The sequence below is a fragment of the Nyctereutes procyonoides genome, unplaced genomic scaffold (genome assembly GCF_905146905.1).
Source record: "Nyctereutes procyonoides isolate TBG_1078 unplaced genomic scaffold, NYPRO_anot_genome, whole genome shotgun sequence".
Taxonomy (NCBI): domain Eukaryota; kingdom Metazoa; phylum Chordata; class Mammalia; order Carnivora; family Canidae; genus Nyctereutes; species Nyctereutes procyonoides.
The window spans coordinates 26,084,803-26,100,278 of NW_026575040.1; the positions used below are offsets into that span (position 1 = coordinate 26,084,803).

A 15,476-nucleotide genomic window follows, 5' to 3' on the forward strand; every position below is an offset into this window, starting at 1 on the left:
AGTATTAGATTTTGTCAGGTATTTTGTCTTCTTGTGTTAAGTAAAAAATGTAAATTTTACTGGAAATTGATATATTTCACTAGAATTAAAAAATTTTACAAGGCAAGGGTTTTGAAGAGCATTCTCCAAAGTTGTACCAATAGTCTCTTGCCCAAATGTAAATTTGTAAGTATTTTTATCTTTCATGCTTTGATGTGCCTTTTTGTTTTAGCAATAGCAACAAACAGCACTTGAGTTTGTTAACTGTACTGTCTCTGTCTTTCTTGAAAATAATAATGTCTAATGCTTAATGTCTACCACAAAGTGCTCAGCTTTTAATACACATTATCTCATTTCTATGCCACAACCCTCAAAGGTAGATTTTTAAAAATAATCTCAAGTTACATATAAGAAAATGGTTTCTTCAGGAGGCTAGGTCATGATCCTTCTACTGCTAAATAGGAAACTGAGACTCCGCTCTGTTCTTTGATTCCAGATACTAAGCTTTAGATTTTACTTCCCTGCTTTTCTTAATTTTTTTCTTCATGTTTTCCTCTAGTTACTTGGCACAACTTCTAACTTCTTTTTTTAATTTTTATTTATTTTATTTTAATTTTTTTATTGGAGTTCAATTTGCCAACATATAGCATAACACCCAGTGCTCATTCCACCAAGTGCCCCCCTAAGTGCCTATCACCCAGTCACCCCAACCCCCCGCCCACTTCCCCTTCCACTACCCCTTGTTCATTTCCCAGAGTTAGGTGTCTCTCATGTTTTGTTTCGGAAAAGGACAAACATTATATGGTCTCATTCATTTAGGGAATATAAAAATTAGTGAAAGGGAATAAAGGGAAAGGAGAGAAAATGAGTGAAAATATCAGTGAGGGTGACAAAACAACTTCTAACTTCTTGAGTTGCATGTTAACTTTCATTTTTTCAGGGCACCTGGGTGGCTCAGGGGTTGGGCATCTCCTTTCCGCTGAGGTTGTGATCCTGGGATCCCGGATCTAGTCTTGCATGGAGCTACCCGCAGGGAGCCTGCTCCTCCCACTGCCCATGTTTCTGCCTCTCTTTGTCTCTCATGAATGAATACATAAAGTCTTAAAAAAAAACTTTCATTTTTTATTTATGAATGAATCTATTTATAGGTATAAATCTATCTCTGAGTTCCACTTTTCTCAGATACATTTTATGTGTAATTATCAATGTCATTTTAGCTAAATATTCTAAAATTGCATTATTTCTTTTTTGAATTGAATTTAGAAGAATTTTCTTTTCCCAATGAGTAAGGTTTTTGATGTTGTTTACATGATGTTGTTTATATCTGTAAATAATGGTAGTTGGATTTTGATAAAAATAATATTTACTATTTCCATATTTGGCATTTACTGAGGTATCTAATATATAATTTGTTTTTAAAAACATACTATAGATTCCTAAAAGGCAATGTATTCTCTGTGCATAAGCACTGCTGTACCCATTAAATCTATTTTTAATTTTTATATTTATATATATACATATTTAAAGATTTTATTTATTTATGCATGAGAGACACAGAGAGAGACAGAGGCACAGGCAGAGGGAGAAGCAGGCCCAATTCCAGGGACTGGGACTCAATCCCAGGACCCCAGGATCATGACCTGAGCCAAAGGCAGACGCTTAACCGCTGAGATACCTAGGCATCCCTAAATCCATTTAAAAAAAAAGATTTTATTAATTTATTTGAAAGAGAGAGAGAGAGAGGGAGAGAAAGAGAGATGGAAAGCACAAGCAGGGGGAGCAGGAGAGAAGAAGACTCTCCGCTGAGCAGGGAGCCTGATGTTGGGCTCCATCCCAAGACCCTGAGTTCATGACCTGGACAAAGGCAGACACTTAACCTACTGGGGCCCCCAAACCCCCCTATTAAATCCTAATTAAATTTTTAAATGTAGTTTGAATTCTCTTATCCTTGGTCTTTCAAGGTTGTGATATAGATGAACTGTTTCCCAAGAAAATTGACTCTCTGTGACTCTTTTTGTTTCCAACAATTCTTATGTGATTTATGTCAATATTATGCTAGTTATTTACATAAAACTCAGTTATTATTATAGCTATCTTGTGGCTATACGTTTTTTGGAAACACAAAACGATACTCTCTTTTTCTTCCTAATTCTTTTAGTCCTAAACTTTTAATAATACTGCCAACTCTACTTTTTGTTTGGCTGTTTCTGTATTTTTGTTTATTCTTTTGTCTTTAGCCTTTTTGATATAATTTAGAATATGATGCTAGAGTTTGACTATTTTTTGTTAAATTTGAGAGTCTTCATTAAGAAAGTTAAATACAGATAGTTTCTGTTTCTTTGTTGTATGTGTGATCTTCTGTTGTATGATCCTCTGATAAGATTTCCCTTCTCTAATGAGAATTTTTTTCTGACTCTACTCCTGTAGATTTTTTTCCCCAGTTTTTGTGCTCTTTATGTATTAAAATTTACATACAATGTCTTACCTTCTACTGGAAGACAACTTTAAGTTATTTTTTAAAAAATCACGCTTAGACTTATAGTTATCCAAAATATTAATGCCAATAACAAAATAGTGTCTATTGGTTTTCCCTTGTAAGAAACTGCATTGTTAGCTCTCTTGGTGGCACCAGAATCCTGTCATGTGGAAAAATGGGGACATCAAATCTGAGTATAAATATGAATAGAAGAGTGGGGCGCTGAAGTGGAACCATATTTTACTTCTTTTCCCTTCTTTTTATATGCCTAAGAATGGTATATGATTTAAAATTCTACACTTACATAAGCCTTAAAAAGGTATCTCAATTAGTATAGCAAAAATGTCAAGTGATCAAATACCATGTCATAGTTTAAATGGCAGAGATTTTTTCACCCTTAGTGGAACCTCAAATAATGGTGTATTTAGGATGGTGACATAAGTGAGAAGAAATCTTGTAATTTTTTGGAAAACATTTTTCCTGCATGATAAAGGAAGGCTGAGATCATTGTTTCAACCTCGGAAATCCTAAAAGAGATAAGTAAGATTGGCCATACCTTGCTGTGGAGAGTTGGTTCCACCTGTTGACCCAGGCTGACAGGATGTAGGGGAGCTGGTGACTCTGCAAGAGCAGTTGGGCCACCTGCTGGGGCTGGAGCAAGAATCTAACTTCTTGGCTGTTACTGCAACTGGTGGGGGTGTCATGATCTGTCAGCAGCTGGGATATAATAGCACTAAAATGAGTTACACCACCAGAGAAACTTCTTTTCTCCTCTTGTGGAGTCTGGACAGATCTCACCCTTATGTCATGTGTCCCTAAATCTCTGCAGAGGAAAGCTTTAGAAATAAATATCTAGGTGACCTGGGTGGCAATATCCAGTAAGCATCCCCATGGGCTTTTAAGGACCCAGTGAGTCTTTTAAACCATACTGATGACAAGTAGATGTGGCGGGACTGGTGCTTGACACAGGGCCCTTTACCACACCATCTAGTTATTGTGACAGTGTTCCTATTTAATCTTAGCTAGAGGTCTGCTTGATAGCACCTTGCAGTGCCTGTTTAGTAACCTGGCAGCCTGAGAACAGAGACCAAGGGCCAAGATTGTCCATCTCAGTGACTTTTCTTTGTATTAGGAGAAGTTGTGTACTGAGAGTTGATTTTGTCTTTTGCTCAGTCTCTATGGCAAGCACAGATTTTTCTGGTAGCTCTCACAGGCATTCACGTCTGTTCTGGGCACTTGGGTGGCCCCTCTGAGTAGGCTTTTCTGAATATTCTTTGTATTCAGCAAAACAGATCCCACTCACTGCTGTACTCAGTCCCATCTCTAGTTTCTCATCTCCAGATGCAAACTGGGGGAGGGGTTGGTGGAAATCTTTCAGGGTCTTCTTGTGATTTTTTTTCTCTGGAGTATTGGTTACAAGCTGACCTTTGATAGTTTCCTTTAATCTTGTCCCAAGTAAACTATAACTTGATTTTTTTTAATGTTATCATAAGGATGGCATCCTTCCTTAGTTCCTACTGTGATACAGATCTTTCCTATTTTTATGTTACTTTGGTCATTTGGGGGGTGAGGAGCTGTAGACAATGGAGAAAGCCTTTGCTTCAATTGTGTGTTTTGGCTGTTTTTTTTTTTGTTGTTGTATTTGTTTTTGTTTTTTTTTTTTTTGAACAGAAGTCTGGTCTTCCTGCATCTGTAGGATTTACAAAGAGAAACACTGTGAAAATTACTAATTCCATACTTGTATTGAAGACTTCGGGGAGATGTGAGAAATACAAATTGGGGAACAGGGACACCTGGGTAGCTCAGTAGTTGAGCATCTCCCTTCAGCTGAGGCCGTGATCCCAGGATCTAGTCTCTTGTGGGGCTCCCCGCAGAGAGCCTGCTTCTCCCTCTGCCTATGTTTCTGCCTCTCTCTCTCTGTCTCTCATGAATTAATAAAAATTAAAAAAAATTAAAAATAAAATAAATAAATTTGGGGGACATCAGCCTATAGTGGCAGTCAGGTCACAGGAATAGGAGAGACTGCTGCGAGCAGGTTCCAAAACCTTGCAGATCATTGACTCGTCTCCCAGATTCTAATTTAGCAGATCTATGGGTCCCAAGAATCCACAATCTTTTTTTTTTTTAAGCTTCCAAATAAAGATTTCTAGAATTGGGTGTTAAGAGAAGAACTTATTAAGACAATGCTCCCAGAATGGTCCTATTTAGATAAGAAAGGTTTATGTCTACCACACATGGATATGTTGTAGGGATGACGGCATGGTCATCAATTGAAAAAGTGATGAAGATTTTGAGAAGTCATTGTGAGGAAGAAGTGGGCATGCCGATGAGAAATGTAAACAAAGTGAGAGGGCAGAGAAAATTTGACATCAATGCATGTGATTATGCAATTTTCTCTGTCCTGCTCTGAAAGCTGAGTGTAGACACAGAGATGAGTAGTTGGCTTAACTGAGTTGAGTGAAGCAAGGGACAAGGGCAGGACACCAAGGGCTACATGAATCTGCAGGTGTCTGACCACAGCCTCTATATGTTTAATTTTATGCTACCCTAACCTATTCCCAGTATAGCTACCCTGGACCCCAAAACTGCCAGTCCCTACTCCATTCACCCCTTTTTCTCAGGCTGTCTACCCTTGTTTCATTAACCTGGAGCCCAGGGACACTTCAGTCCATCTCTTGCATTTAGCCCTCAGAAAATTAAATAACTAGTTTAAGGCCAAACCACTAATAAATGGTAAGACTAAAATTTGAACTCAAGCCTGTCCAAGTTTTTGGGCTTTTTTTTGGTGTGTTTTGTTTTATTTTAGACCACTACTTTATAGGACTGCTGTGGTGGGATCGCGATGTCCCACCAGACCCTGTTTCAAGGACTACCCAGCGGCAGGGAGTGCGATCAGCAGACACACTTCAGCTGTCTGGCCCCTCAGAGATGCTTCTGCAGCAAAGAACTGCCTCACCCTGCTAGTGACCGATCAATGCATGAGTATAGAGGCTTGGCACTCTCAGCCTGGCTTGGGACAACTCTGAATGAACTTTGTCTCCAGAGCTCCCTGTGGAGGTGGCTGAGGCTGTCCCGGGCCCACATCACGCTTTCCTTCCCCTTTCCTGCCTCCTTCCCAGCCCTCCCTTCCACAGGCGTTGATCCCAAGGGCACTCCTTAATAAACATGCTCCATGTTAAATGTTCTTCGAGAGTCTGTTTCCCAGGGAACCCCACGTGCAACAGCTTCTCAAGCATGTAAGAGCCAGAATTCCCTGTTACAGAAGTCCTATGACTTCTCACCTTTCCCAGAGAAAGTGTTTCCAAAAGTGTTTCTGAAAATTGTGAGGTCCAGATGAAGCTGGATGCTCCTTCCCCTGGTCACTGGGATCATACCTAGTCTAGTCTTTAGGTTTTGGGGATATAGGGCTCAAGAGGGATGGTTTAATCTGGGGCTGAGTGAGGCAAATGTCCCAGATTTAGAGTGGCTAGCCTGCTACTTAAGTTTTGGTGACTGTTTCCTTTTTCCTCCCTCATTATCCTCCTGAGCTGAGTTGGGGCTTAGAATTTTGATTTTTTTTTTTTTAAGATTTTATTCATTCATGAGAGACACAGAGAGGGAAGCAGAGACAAAGGCAGAGGGAGAAGCAGGTTCCCCGCAGGGAGCCCGATGCGGGACTTGATCTTAGGACCCTGGGATTCCGCCCTGAGCCAAAGGCAGTTACTCAACCACTGAGCCACCCAGGTGCCCCTAGAATTCCAAATCTTAATTCCTGGTTTTAGGCAAGCATGAGACGAGGCAACTGATTGAATTTTTTTTTTAATTTTTATTTATTTATTATAGTCACAGAGAGACAGAGAGAGAGGCAGAGACACAGGCAGAGGGAGAAGCAGGCAGAGGGAGAAGCAGGCTCCATGCACCGGGAGCCTGACGTGGGATTCGATCCCGGGTCTCCAGGATCACGCCCTGGGCCAAAGGCAGGCGCCAAACCGCTGCGCCACCCAGGGATCCCAACTGATTGAATTTTTAATGCTTACATCTGATATGCCGTTGCACGGTGATCTTCATCAACTTGAAAGCAAAAATGTGACCTGGGCCAAAGCATACAAATTTCAATGCTTTTATTTCAGGTTCATTGTTTCCCTTGTATTTTATCAGTTAGAATAAGCAGTCAAATGTGTTAAGAAAAAAAAAATCAAGTCATTCATCAGAAAAAAAAATTGTTGATTTTTCAGTATGATTATTATAGGAATATTAACAAAAATAAAAAAAATCAATTCTTGTATGTTGTCTACAACACACAATTTTGTAATTTTGTAAGTTTCTCCACTTCACATTAGATTATTCCTCTCAATCCATACAATCAGTATATAGAGTAACTAAGTATATGATTCAGGATATATTTCTTTATAATGGTTTGAAAATCTGGGTATTAGGTTTTCAATTAGACATCTAAGAAGATCTCATCTGTGCTAACCACTTAATTAGAAACAAATATGCAAAGAAATACTATGATGGAGATTTCAAAATAGTAGGCAAAACAAAGTCTATATATTAAAAATGGAATCTAGTTCATCTAATTTGAATATTGTTGTCTTCTGATCCAGCTGACATACTCTTCAGTCAGCAGCAAATTGAAGCCATATGTTATCAATAATCACTCAGATCACTCTAAGTATATACGCTGTGTTACATTAAATAACCTTATTTAGGTAACTGCTTTAAACATGTTGTAGACTCAAGTACTTCTTAAAGTTTTCAGTTATTGATTTTCAAATCTTCTTTGTAGGTATAAGCCTCTCAGAAGGCCAAATGTAATCGAGGTTCCTGCCCAGTCTGTCTTTTCCTTTGATAACCACCCACAGTTACTCTACTAGCCTGTCAATAAGCATTTAATGAGGACCTGCTGTGGGGCTGAGGCCTCTACCAAGGCCTAGCAGCGAACACAAGATTAGGTTTGCCTGGAGATGCTTACAATCAAGTTGGTGGTTTTCATGAGGATAAGCCAGCATGGTCTCCTTAATTTTCTTGTTTATCAACAGCAACAATAAAGATGTTTTCCTAGGGGTAGCATTTCTAGGATATCAGCTTTGATACCCTCTTAAGCTGATAGAAAAAAAATAGCCCCCAATAACTAATAAAAAATAATGACAGTTTCTATGGAATCCTGTAAGAATGTCTCAGAGGTTTGTAAATCCATAGATCAGATTTACAACATAAAGTACCAGAACATGTTTCCTAATTTTTCGTACATTAAAATGTGTTCCAATCTTTCACATATTAAGAGTAAAATGTCAGAACATTTTTGTGGTTTCCTCTAACTAGTAAAACAGGAGGGAGGTTCTTTGTGAGGATTTCCAACCAAGCCATGTACAACCAATCTGATATAGATCCTTTTCTTGCCACTGGAAGGCTCCTGACAGCATGGAAGAAAAATTTAAAAAGTGACAATTACTATAGGCAGTAACATCACTAGTCATCTGAGCTATTTAATAACCAATGGTCTGAAACTTTTGTAACCCTCCCCCCAAACATGAAAGCACTGAAATTATTCTGAACATAGATATTAAACCAATGTATTTCTCAGATAAGACAAATATCTATAAACCAGAAAAATAGTCTTAGGCATTGTAGAGCAGCAACAAAATATAACCATAAATTTTTACTCCTCTATAAATAGAAAATTTGATCAACCAATATCTCTCCTTTTTTTGATGGAAATGATTTTCACTATATTTTAAAGCTCTTGTATTTGGCAGAAGCCTCAGAAAACAGCTACCCAATTCGGGAGACTGTTCTAGGTCTTAGATGGATAGTCCTCTGCTGTAGACCTGGAAGGCATATTAATCTTTATACATAGGAATCATATCATGGGGTAAAATGTGAAATAGCTGTTTTTCATGTTTAGTTGTCAATCTTTAAGTAAGCATTCCTATTTCCAACAGGTACACCTCTAAAATTTGTGAAGTGAAGGGCAAGAGTGGAAACAGGAAGAATCCTATGCCTTTTTTTCCTACCTTGGTCTCTTTCAACATAGCAGGGAGCCACATGCTGTGGACTCTACCTCAGGAGCACTACACAGGGAAGAAGCCCATGAGCCTCAGTGGCTGACTTGAGGCCTGTTAGGCAGAAGGTTCCAGGGTCAGGTTTCTGGAGCATGGGCTGAAAAGGGAGCCAAGATTCTATGTGGGCACATGCCTTGGCCCTACATGTGGGGCACACCAGAGAGAAAGTCCAAGTGGCAGGGTCTCAGGGTGACTTTTTTTCTCACTGTCTAAAATCCCACGTGTTCCAAAATTTTAAAACTTTCCACCTGAATAGTCATTATTTTTTAAGTCAATTAACCCATTTACCTAAGATTCCCCTCTAATATTCTTAAATGTCTGCAGTGATACTTACAGAACAATGAGATTAGCAGCTCTTGAGTGCTCCTGTAAGAGTTCATTCAGTCGAACTTGGCGGTAGCTCTGTGGACAACATTTAGATTTTGTTGAGAGCAGTTCCACCAGAATTATGAATGTGAATCTACTTAAATTATGGAGAAGTAAAAAAAAAAAAAACTCACTTCAAAAAAATTACAATTATTTCTTTCAGATTTGGATACTAGTAGTGTTTTAAAAACTCCTGGGAGGGGCACCTGGGTGGCTCAGTGGTTGAGCACCTGCCTTTGGCTCAGGTAGTGATCCCAGGGTCCTGGGATCAAATCCTGCATTGGGCTCCCCACAGGGAGCCTGCTTCTCCCTCTCCCTATGTCTCTGTCTCTTTCTGTGTCTCTCAGGAATAAATAAATAAACCTTAAAAAAAACTCCTGAGAAATTTTGGAAATATAAAGAATAAGATCAGGTTGTTGTGCTATAGTGGCTTATTGAAGTCTAAGGAAAAAAAAAAAAAAACAAGTGAGCAGAAAACATGGTTAACAGTAAAGAGAAGGTGAGAATGGCCAGATCTGGGAACAGATTAGAGGTAGAAGAACTAATAGAATCATGATACCAATTTAATATCCTAAGCACATAAATTATATCCTAGTCTACATTATATAGGCTCTTTGAATATTTTATCAGCACAGCAGACTGGTTTCAACTAAAATGTCAGCCAAAGACTCACTTGGAAAAATAACTACATTGACAATTTTGCAGGGATGAGAATAATACTTACCATTATACTTCATTGGTTCAGAAATCAAGGCTTAGATGTATGATTTGCTCAATTAGGTGAAAACTCTTTTTTAGAAGTGGGCAGTTTATGAAAGAGAGAGAGAGAGAGTGAGAGAGAGAGAAAAGAAAGCCAACTCTTGACTAGAGAATCAACAGGGTTGCTGGAGGGAAGTGGGTGGGGGATGGGCTAAATGGGTGATGGAGATTAAGGAGAACACTTTTTTTAAAAATTAATTAATTTATTTATGATAGACATAGAGAAAGAGAGAGGCAGAGACACAGGAGGAAGGAGAAGCAGGCTCCATGCCGGGAGCCTGACATGGGACTCGATCCTGGGACTCCAGGATTGCGCCCTGGGCCAAAGGCAGGCGTCAAACTGCTGAGCCACCCAGGGATCCCAAGGAGAGCACTTGTGATGAGCACTGGGTGTTCTATGGAAGCAATGAGTCACTAAATTCTATACCTGAAACTGATTATACTGTATGTTAACTAAGTGGAGTTTAAATGAAAATGTGAAACTAGGGGTGCCTGGGTGACTCAGATGCTTAAGCATCTCTTGATTTTGGCTCAGGTCATGTTCTTAGGGTTCTGAGATTGAGCCCCGCATCGGGTTCTGTACTGAGCCTGGAGTCTGCTTAAGATTCTCTCTCTCCCTCTCCCTTTGCCTCTGCTCATCCCCCAACTCTCTCTCTCTCTCTCTGCCTCTCTAAAAATTTAAAAAAAAAAAGTGAAACTAAAAATAATAAAAATAAAAATCTTCCCAACTTCCCCTAATAAACAAGCAAACAAATAACTGGCCAGTTTTTTATACAGTTTATCAATCTTAGTTCAGTATTTTCTCCACTAAATTTGAAAAGCTTTAGTATCTCTCATTCTAATTTGTTTCAAGTTCAGCTCCTAATGTAATTTATTATATCCATCCTACAAAATGTGCCCAACCCAACTTTGATAATCATTATTCCAATTATGTATTTTCTCAGATTACTTTGTTAGTTTTCATAACCTCATCAGGTTAAAATTTTTTGTTACTGTGTTAAATTGTGAGTCACTTACCTTTAACTTGGTACACATATTGACTTAAGTTATTTTAGAATGATGGATCTATCTCCTGGTCTATAAAATTAAATCTGAAAGGAGACTTTGCAATATATATCAATAATCTGATATTTTTTTTTATCTTTCAAGAAAAGCACTGATTTTATATTAAGAAATGGAAACCAGTTTCTAAATCCTCATATCCAGTAATATATGATTGAAAAGGACTTGAAAAATGCAGAAACCCTGGATCTGGAATAATGAAATTCTATAACAGATACATCGTTACTTCTTGATCTTTAAATCAACCACTGTTTTCTTTTTCAGCTAGTTAGACAGTAAAGTAAAAATTAAGGAAGACAAGTCCTTACCTTTTCCTTGACTGCTTCCAGTTCTGCATCTGTAATTTTCCATGGGGTTTCTCTCTTTAATTTCTCAGCAGTTGTTAAATCTTTGCAGCTTTCATGGAGACGATATGGTTCAATCATCTCTTCAAAGACTTTCCAGCTGAAATTGGAATTATAAAGGAGGGCTCACAGTGGGAAACTAACTCATTATTTCACAGATACTCCAGGTATGACTGACTCTGCTGGCTGCAGAATCAGAGCTGAATGTCATGCAAATCTTTTAAGAATTATCTTTGCAGTGGAATTACTGTGAGTAAAGCCATGGATATAGTACTGCCTCCCTACCTAAGGAAAGGCCTTAACATGTTTGAAGCCCTGTTAGCCTACTGCGCAATAGACCCTCAATAAAAACGCATCAACACATAGATAGTAATTATTCTGCAAATACGTTTTCTACACAGTATAGTCAAAGACACCATTGTAATGTAAACACTTTAGCTCATAAATAAGTTTCCATCTGCTTAAATGAGTTTCCATCTGCTCATTGTACAGACTGTCTAGGAGACATTCATGAATTAATGTGGGAGATGAACTAGGTTACTTGGGATAGGATTTGGCTGGGCTTTCTCTCTCCTTTTAGTCCAAAGGGCCCTTTCCCTGCCGGCAGGGGGCGGTGGATGGGCAGCTTAGAATAGCAAATTTTTTTTTTTTTTTTTTTTTTTAGAATAGCAAATTTAATGGTTATAGAGCAATTTGGATGTTTGCAGCAAATAATGCAGCTTTTGTCCTTTTCATGTCTACTGTTGCTGTCTGAGATGTTTAAATGACTATTTTTCAGGTGCATGTTAGAGGAATGAACAAAAATCAATAATATTTTTATGTCTAAAAATCTGAGGCCATTTTAGAGCAATTAAGAAGAAATCATTGAGTGGAAAACTAATAGCAGTATCTCACAGCTGTGGAACATTTTAAAGAGTGCCAGAAAATCTCATTCTTGTCTTTTGTAAGAATCTCAAAGATTTTTTTAAACAGTAGTATGAAACAAAGCTTACAATTTATGAGAATGGTTGTCTTCAGTGTGCTACTGTAAGATGATGCCAAATAATACAATATATTTTGATTTTATATAATATAGCTTATAATTTAGTAACTTTGGAATGAGAGGTAACTAGAATTAATGTGCTGCTGGGTTAAGGAATTAAAATATGAGTTCAATGATCTCATCGGTTGCCCTGATTTTGAATTTGCAGATCAAAGTGCAGAGATTATAAAGGAGAACCTGCCAGTGCCTTTATTAAGGGATTGAAGAGATAATGAATGAAGTAGATTTCTGACACTTTGGTTTATTTAGAATAGACAACAATGGGGAATGACTGATATGCCCTATTCTTTCAACTACATGATACTTTTATTTGCTATTCCTTCCAACAGTGCCATGCCTTCAGAGACCCTTGGCTGTAATCTGTGCAATGGAAAGGTGCCAGCCTAGGAAAGAAGAACCTGGGTTCTCACTCCCACACTTCCATTGTCCTCCTGGACCTGGATAACGTCGCCTATAAAAGGAGATAATGGTGGCTGCTGAGAGCTGGCCTGAAGATTGGTGTCATGGTTAGATGATGATTTGGGTGACAGTGTTCTGTAAGTGTATAGTGCTCTGTAAAACCAAGGTGTCTTGGTTATATAGTCATAGGACTGAGGTTAGCAGTTGAGAGGCTCTCTGTTTAAGCTCTCTATATACTTATTTTGATCAAGATAAAAGTTTTATTTGCATCTCAGCCCAGGTGCTTATTAGAAAAACCAGTTTGAAAACAGTTTCCTAAGAAAGGAAGTGGAGTGCATGTTGCTTGTTGTCTCCTTGGCATCCATACTATCCTCCCCAATGCAGTTTGGGTGAGAGTGACTCCATCCCCAGCATAAGCTAATCAGCACAATTCTATTCCATCTGCCAGAGCCCTTTGGCCAGGGTAGGCACATATCTCAGGCAAACTTGACCAAAGGGCACCTAGCATTTCACTGACCAAGTAAAATGGCTTAGTGGCTTAGGTAGGTGCAATGGAGCCCATGATGTGAGTTCAATGACTAAAGAAGAGACAAGCTTTCTGTCCCACTGAACATAAGTGAGCAAGTATGTAGTCCTGGTTGCTACTGGCTGTCATCTTGTTTTTATGAACAAAATCAATTTTGATTGATGCTTTCATAATGGAAGGTCGAGTAAAGATAATGGAAAAGACTTAGTCCTTGATTACAAAATTAACCTTCTAGATCAAGCTTTGCCTGAAAGCCAAAACATAATTGGATTTTTTCAGTTATGTTTACCAATAATTAGCATCATTTAAGTCACTTTTTATTTGCATCAAAACATGCTGAGTGACATAATGGGTTATAATGGGACTGTATTTGCCCATTTATTTTCTCTCAACTCTTACTGTTCTTTGTCTATGTTCATCTTGACTTCTTTCTCCTAAGGTTTATCCCTGAGCTGGCCATTTTCCATTCTCCTAGCTAGATGATGCAAAGGTGGCTCAAGATTTTTATTCTGATTCTTATGAAATCTGATTTTTTATATAAAAATTTCCAAAGAGTTTATTTATTTATTCATGAGAGACACAGAAAAAGAGGTAGAGACATAGGCAGAGGGAGAAGCTGGCTCCCTGTGGTGAGCCTGATGTGGGACTGATCCCAGGATCCCAGGATCACCACCTGAGCCAAAGGCACATACTCAACCACTGAGCCACCCAGGTATCCCTATAAAAATTGTTTTAATTGACTCCAGAATAGGCCAAGTTTTACATGCCATTGAATGTAAATGACCATTAGTTCAATTTAAAAAATTAATTTACACCTGCCCTGCCTTCTTCATCCTTGTTCTTCATGACACCAAAGTATAAAAATTTGTTAATTGTAAAAAAAAAATTTCCCCCTAAGTTCATATAAGATTTTTCTCAAATTAATAGGCTAGTTGTTTTGTGACCACTCTAGTATCTTTTTTTTTTTTTTTAAGATTTTATTTATTTGAGAGAGAACATGGGGAGAGGGGCAGAGAAGGAGGGAGAGGGATAGGCCGATTCCCACTGAGCACAGAGCCCCACACAGGGCTGGATCTCATGACCCTGAGATCATGACCTGAGTCAAAACCAAGAGTCAGCTGCTTAACTGTTTAACTGCTTAACAGAATGGGCCACCCAGGCACCCCATGACTCTAGTATCTTTAAAGTATCCAGTTAATTGCTTCTACTTTCTCTTTAATTTCTATGTAAAGATTGTTGCCTTTTTGGCCTATGACTTTTAAATCAGTATATTCAATAAAAAATAAAATTTAACCACAAGAGATTTTCAGTTTCTCCAGGCTCAATTATTTTCTCATTAACTTTGCTTTTGTACTCCCTTTCACCCATGCCCAGCCATATTTATAATGTTTCTATGATAAAATATCTCCATAATACTGATGTTTTATGAGTAGTCAAAGGATTTATTAGAGGCAATCTAGGTACATTTAACATTAGCCTCCAACATGGAAATCATTCTCAAACTATTTTTGACATTGTATGTCACATGATGACCAAGAAAAAGCAGTGTTGGGGAGATAATTATTAATGGTAGGTAGGGGCTTCCTGGCCAAGAGAGCTGAAATTGAGCTGGCACTCTAATAAGTGTTAGGCCCTTGGACAGGGCCTGGATCAGCTCAGAGGAAGATTCTTCTTTCTCTAATTGAATTCAGAGGAGTTGCCTTTTAAAAATGATCCAAAGGCCTCAACAAAAGTAGGTTTAGAGGGAACATAACTCAACATAATAAAGGCCATATATGAAAAACCCACAGCTCATTATAATCAATTGTGGAAAATTGATAGCATTCCCTGAAAGATCAGGGACAAGACAAGGATGTCCACTCTCACCACTTTTATTCAACATAGTACTGGAAGTCCTAGCCATAGCAATCAAACAAGAAAAAGAAACATAAAGCATTCAAATTGATAAGGAAGAAGTATTCCTTTTTTTTTTAAATTTTTTTAAATTTATTTATGATAGTCACACACACACACACACACAGAGAGAGAGAGAGAGAGAGAGAGAGAGAGAGAGAGAAGCAGGATCCATGCACCGGGAGCCCGACGTGGGATTCGATCCCGGGTCTCCAGGATCGCGCCCTGGGCCAAAGGCAGGCGCTAAACTGCTGCACCACCCAGGGATCCCGGAAGAAGTATTCCTTACACTATTTGCAGCTGACATGCTACTACATATCAAAAAGCCTAAAAATTCCACCAAAAAAACTAGACTGATAACTTAATTCAGTAAGGTCACAGGATATAAAACCAATGTACCGAAATCCATTGCATTTCTATACTCTAATTAGGAAATAACAGAAAGAGAAATTAAGAAAGCAATCCCTTTCATAATTACACCAAAAATAATAAAATATCTGGGAATGAACACAACCAAGGAGGTGAAACACCTGTACTTGAAAGTATAAAACACTAATAGAAGAAATTGAAGATGACACAAACAAAT

General features: G+C 38.4%; 1 protein-coding gene across 1 annotated transcript in view; it reads right to left on the reverse strand.

The window, feature by feature from the left end:
- Nucleotides 1-6,272: 6,272 nt before the first annotated feature.
- Nucleotides 6,273-15,476, reverse strand: part of SLC12A1 (solute carrier family 12 member 1) — an 89,284-nt gene continuing 80,080 nt past the window's right edge. Inside the window, exons 24-26 of the mRNA XM_055319582.1 lie at nucleotides 10,995-11,130; nucleotides 8,834-8,901; nucleotides 6,273-7,850 (exon numbers count right to left, since the gene is read on the reverse strand). Of these exons, the coding sequence (XP_055175557.1) occupies nucleotides 7,715-7,850; nucleotides 8,834-8,901; nucleotides 10,995-11,130 (340 nt within the window). The 3' untranslated portion in view covers nucleotides 6,273-7,714. The remainder of the gene's footprint in view (nucleotides 7,851-8,833; nucleotides 8,902-10,994; nucleotides 11,131-15,476) is intronic.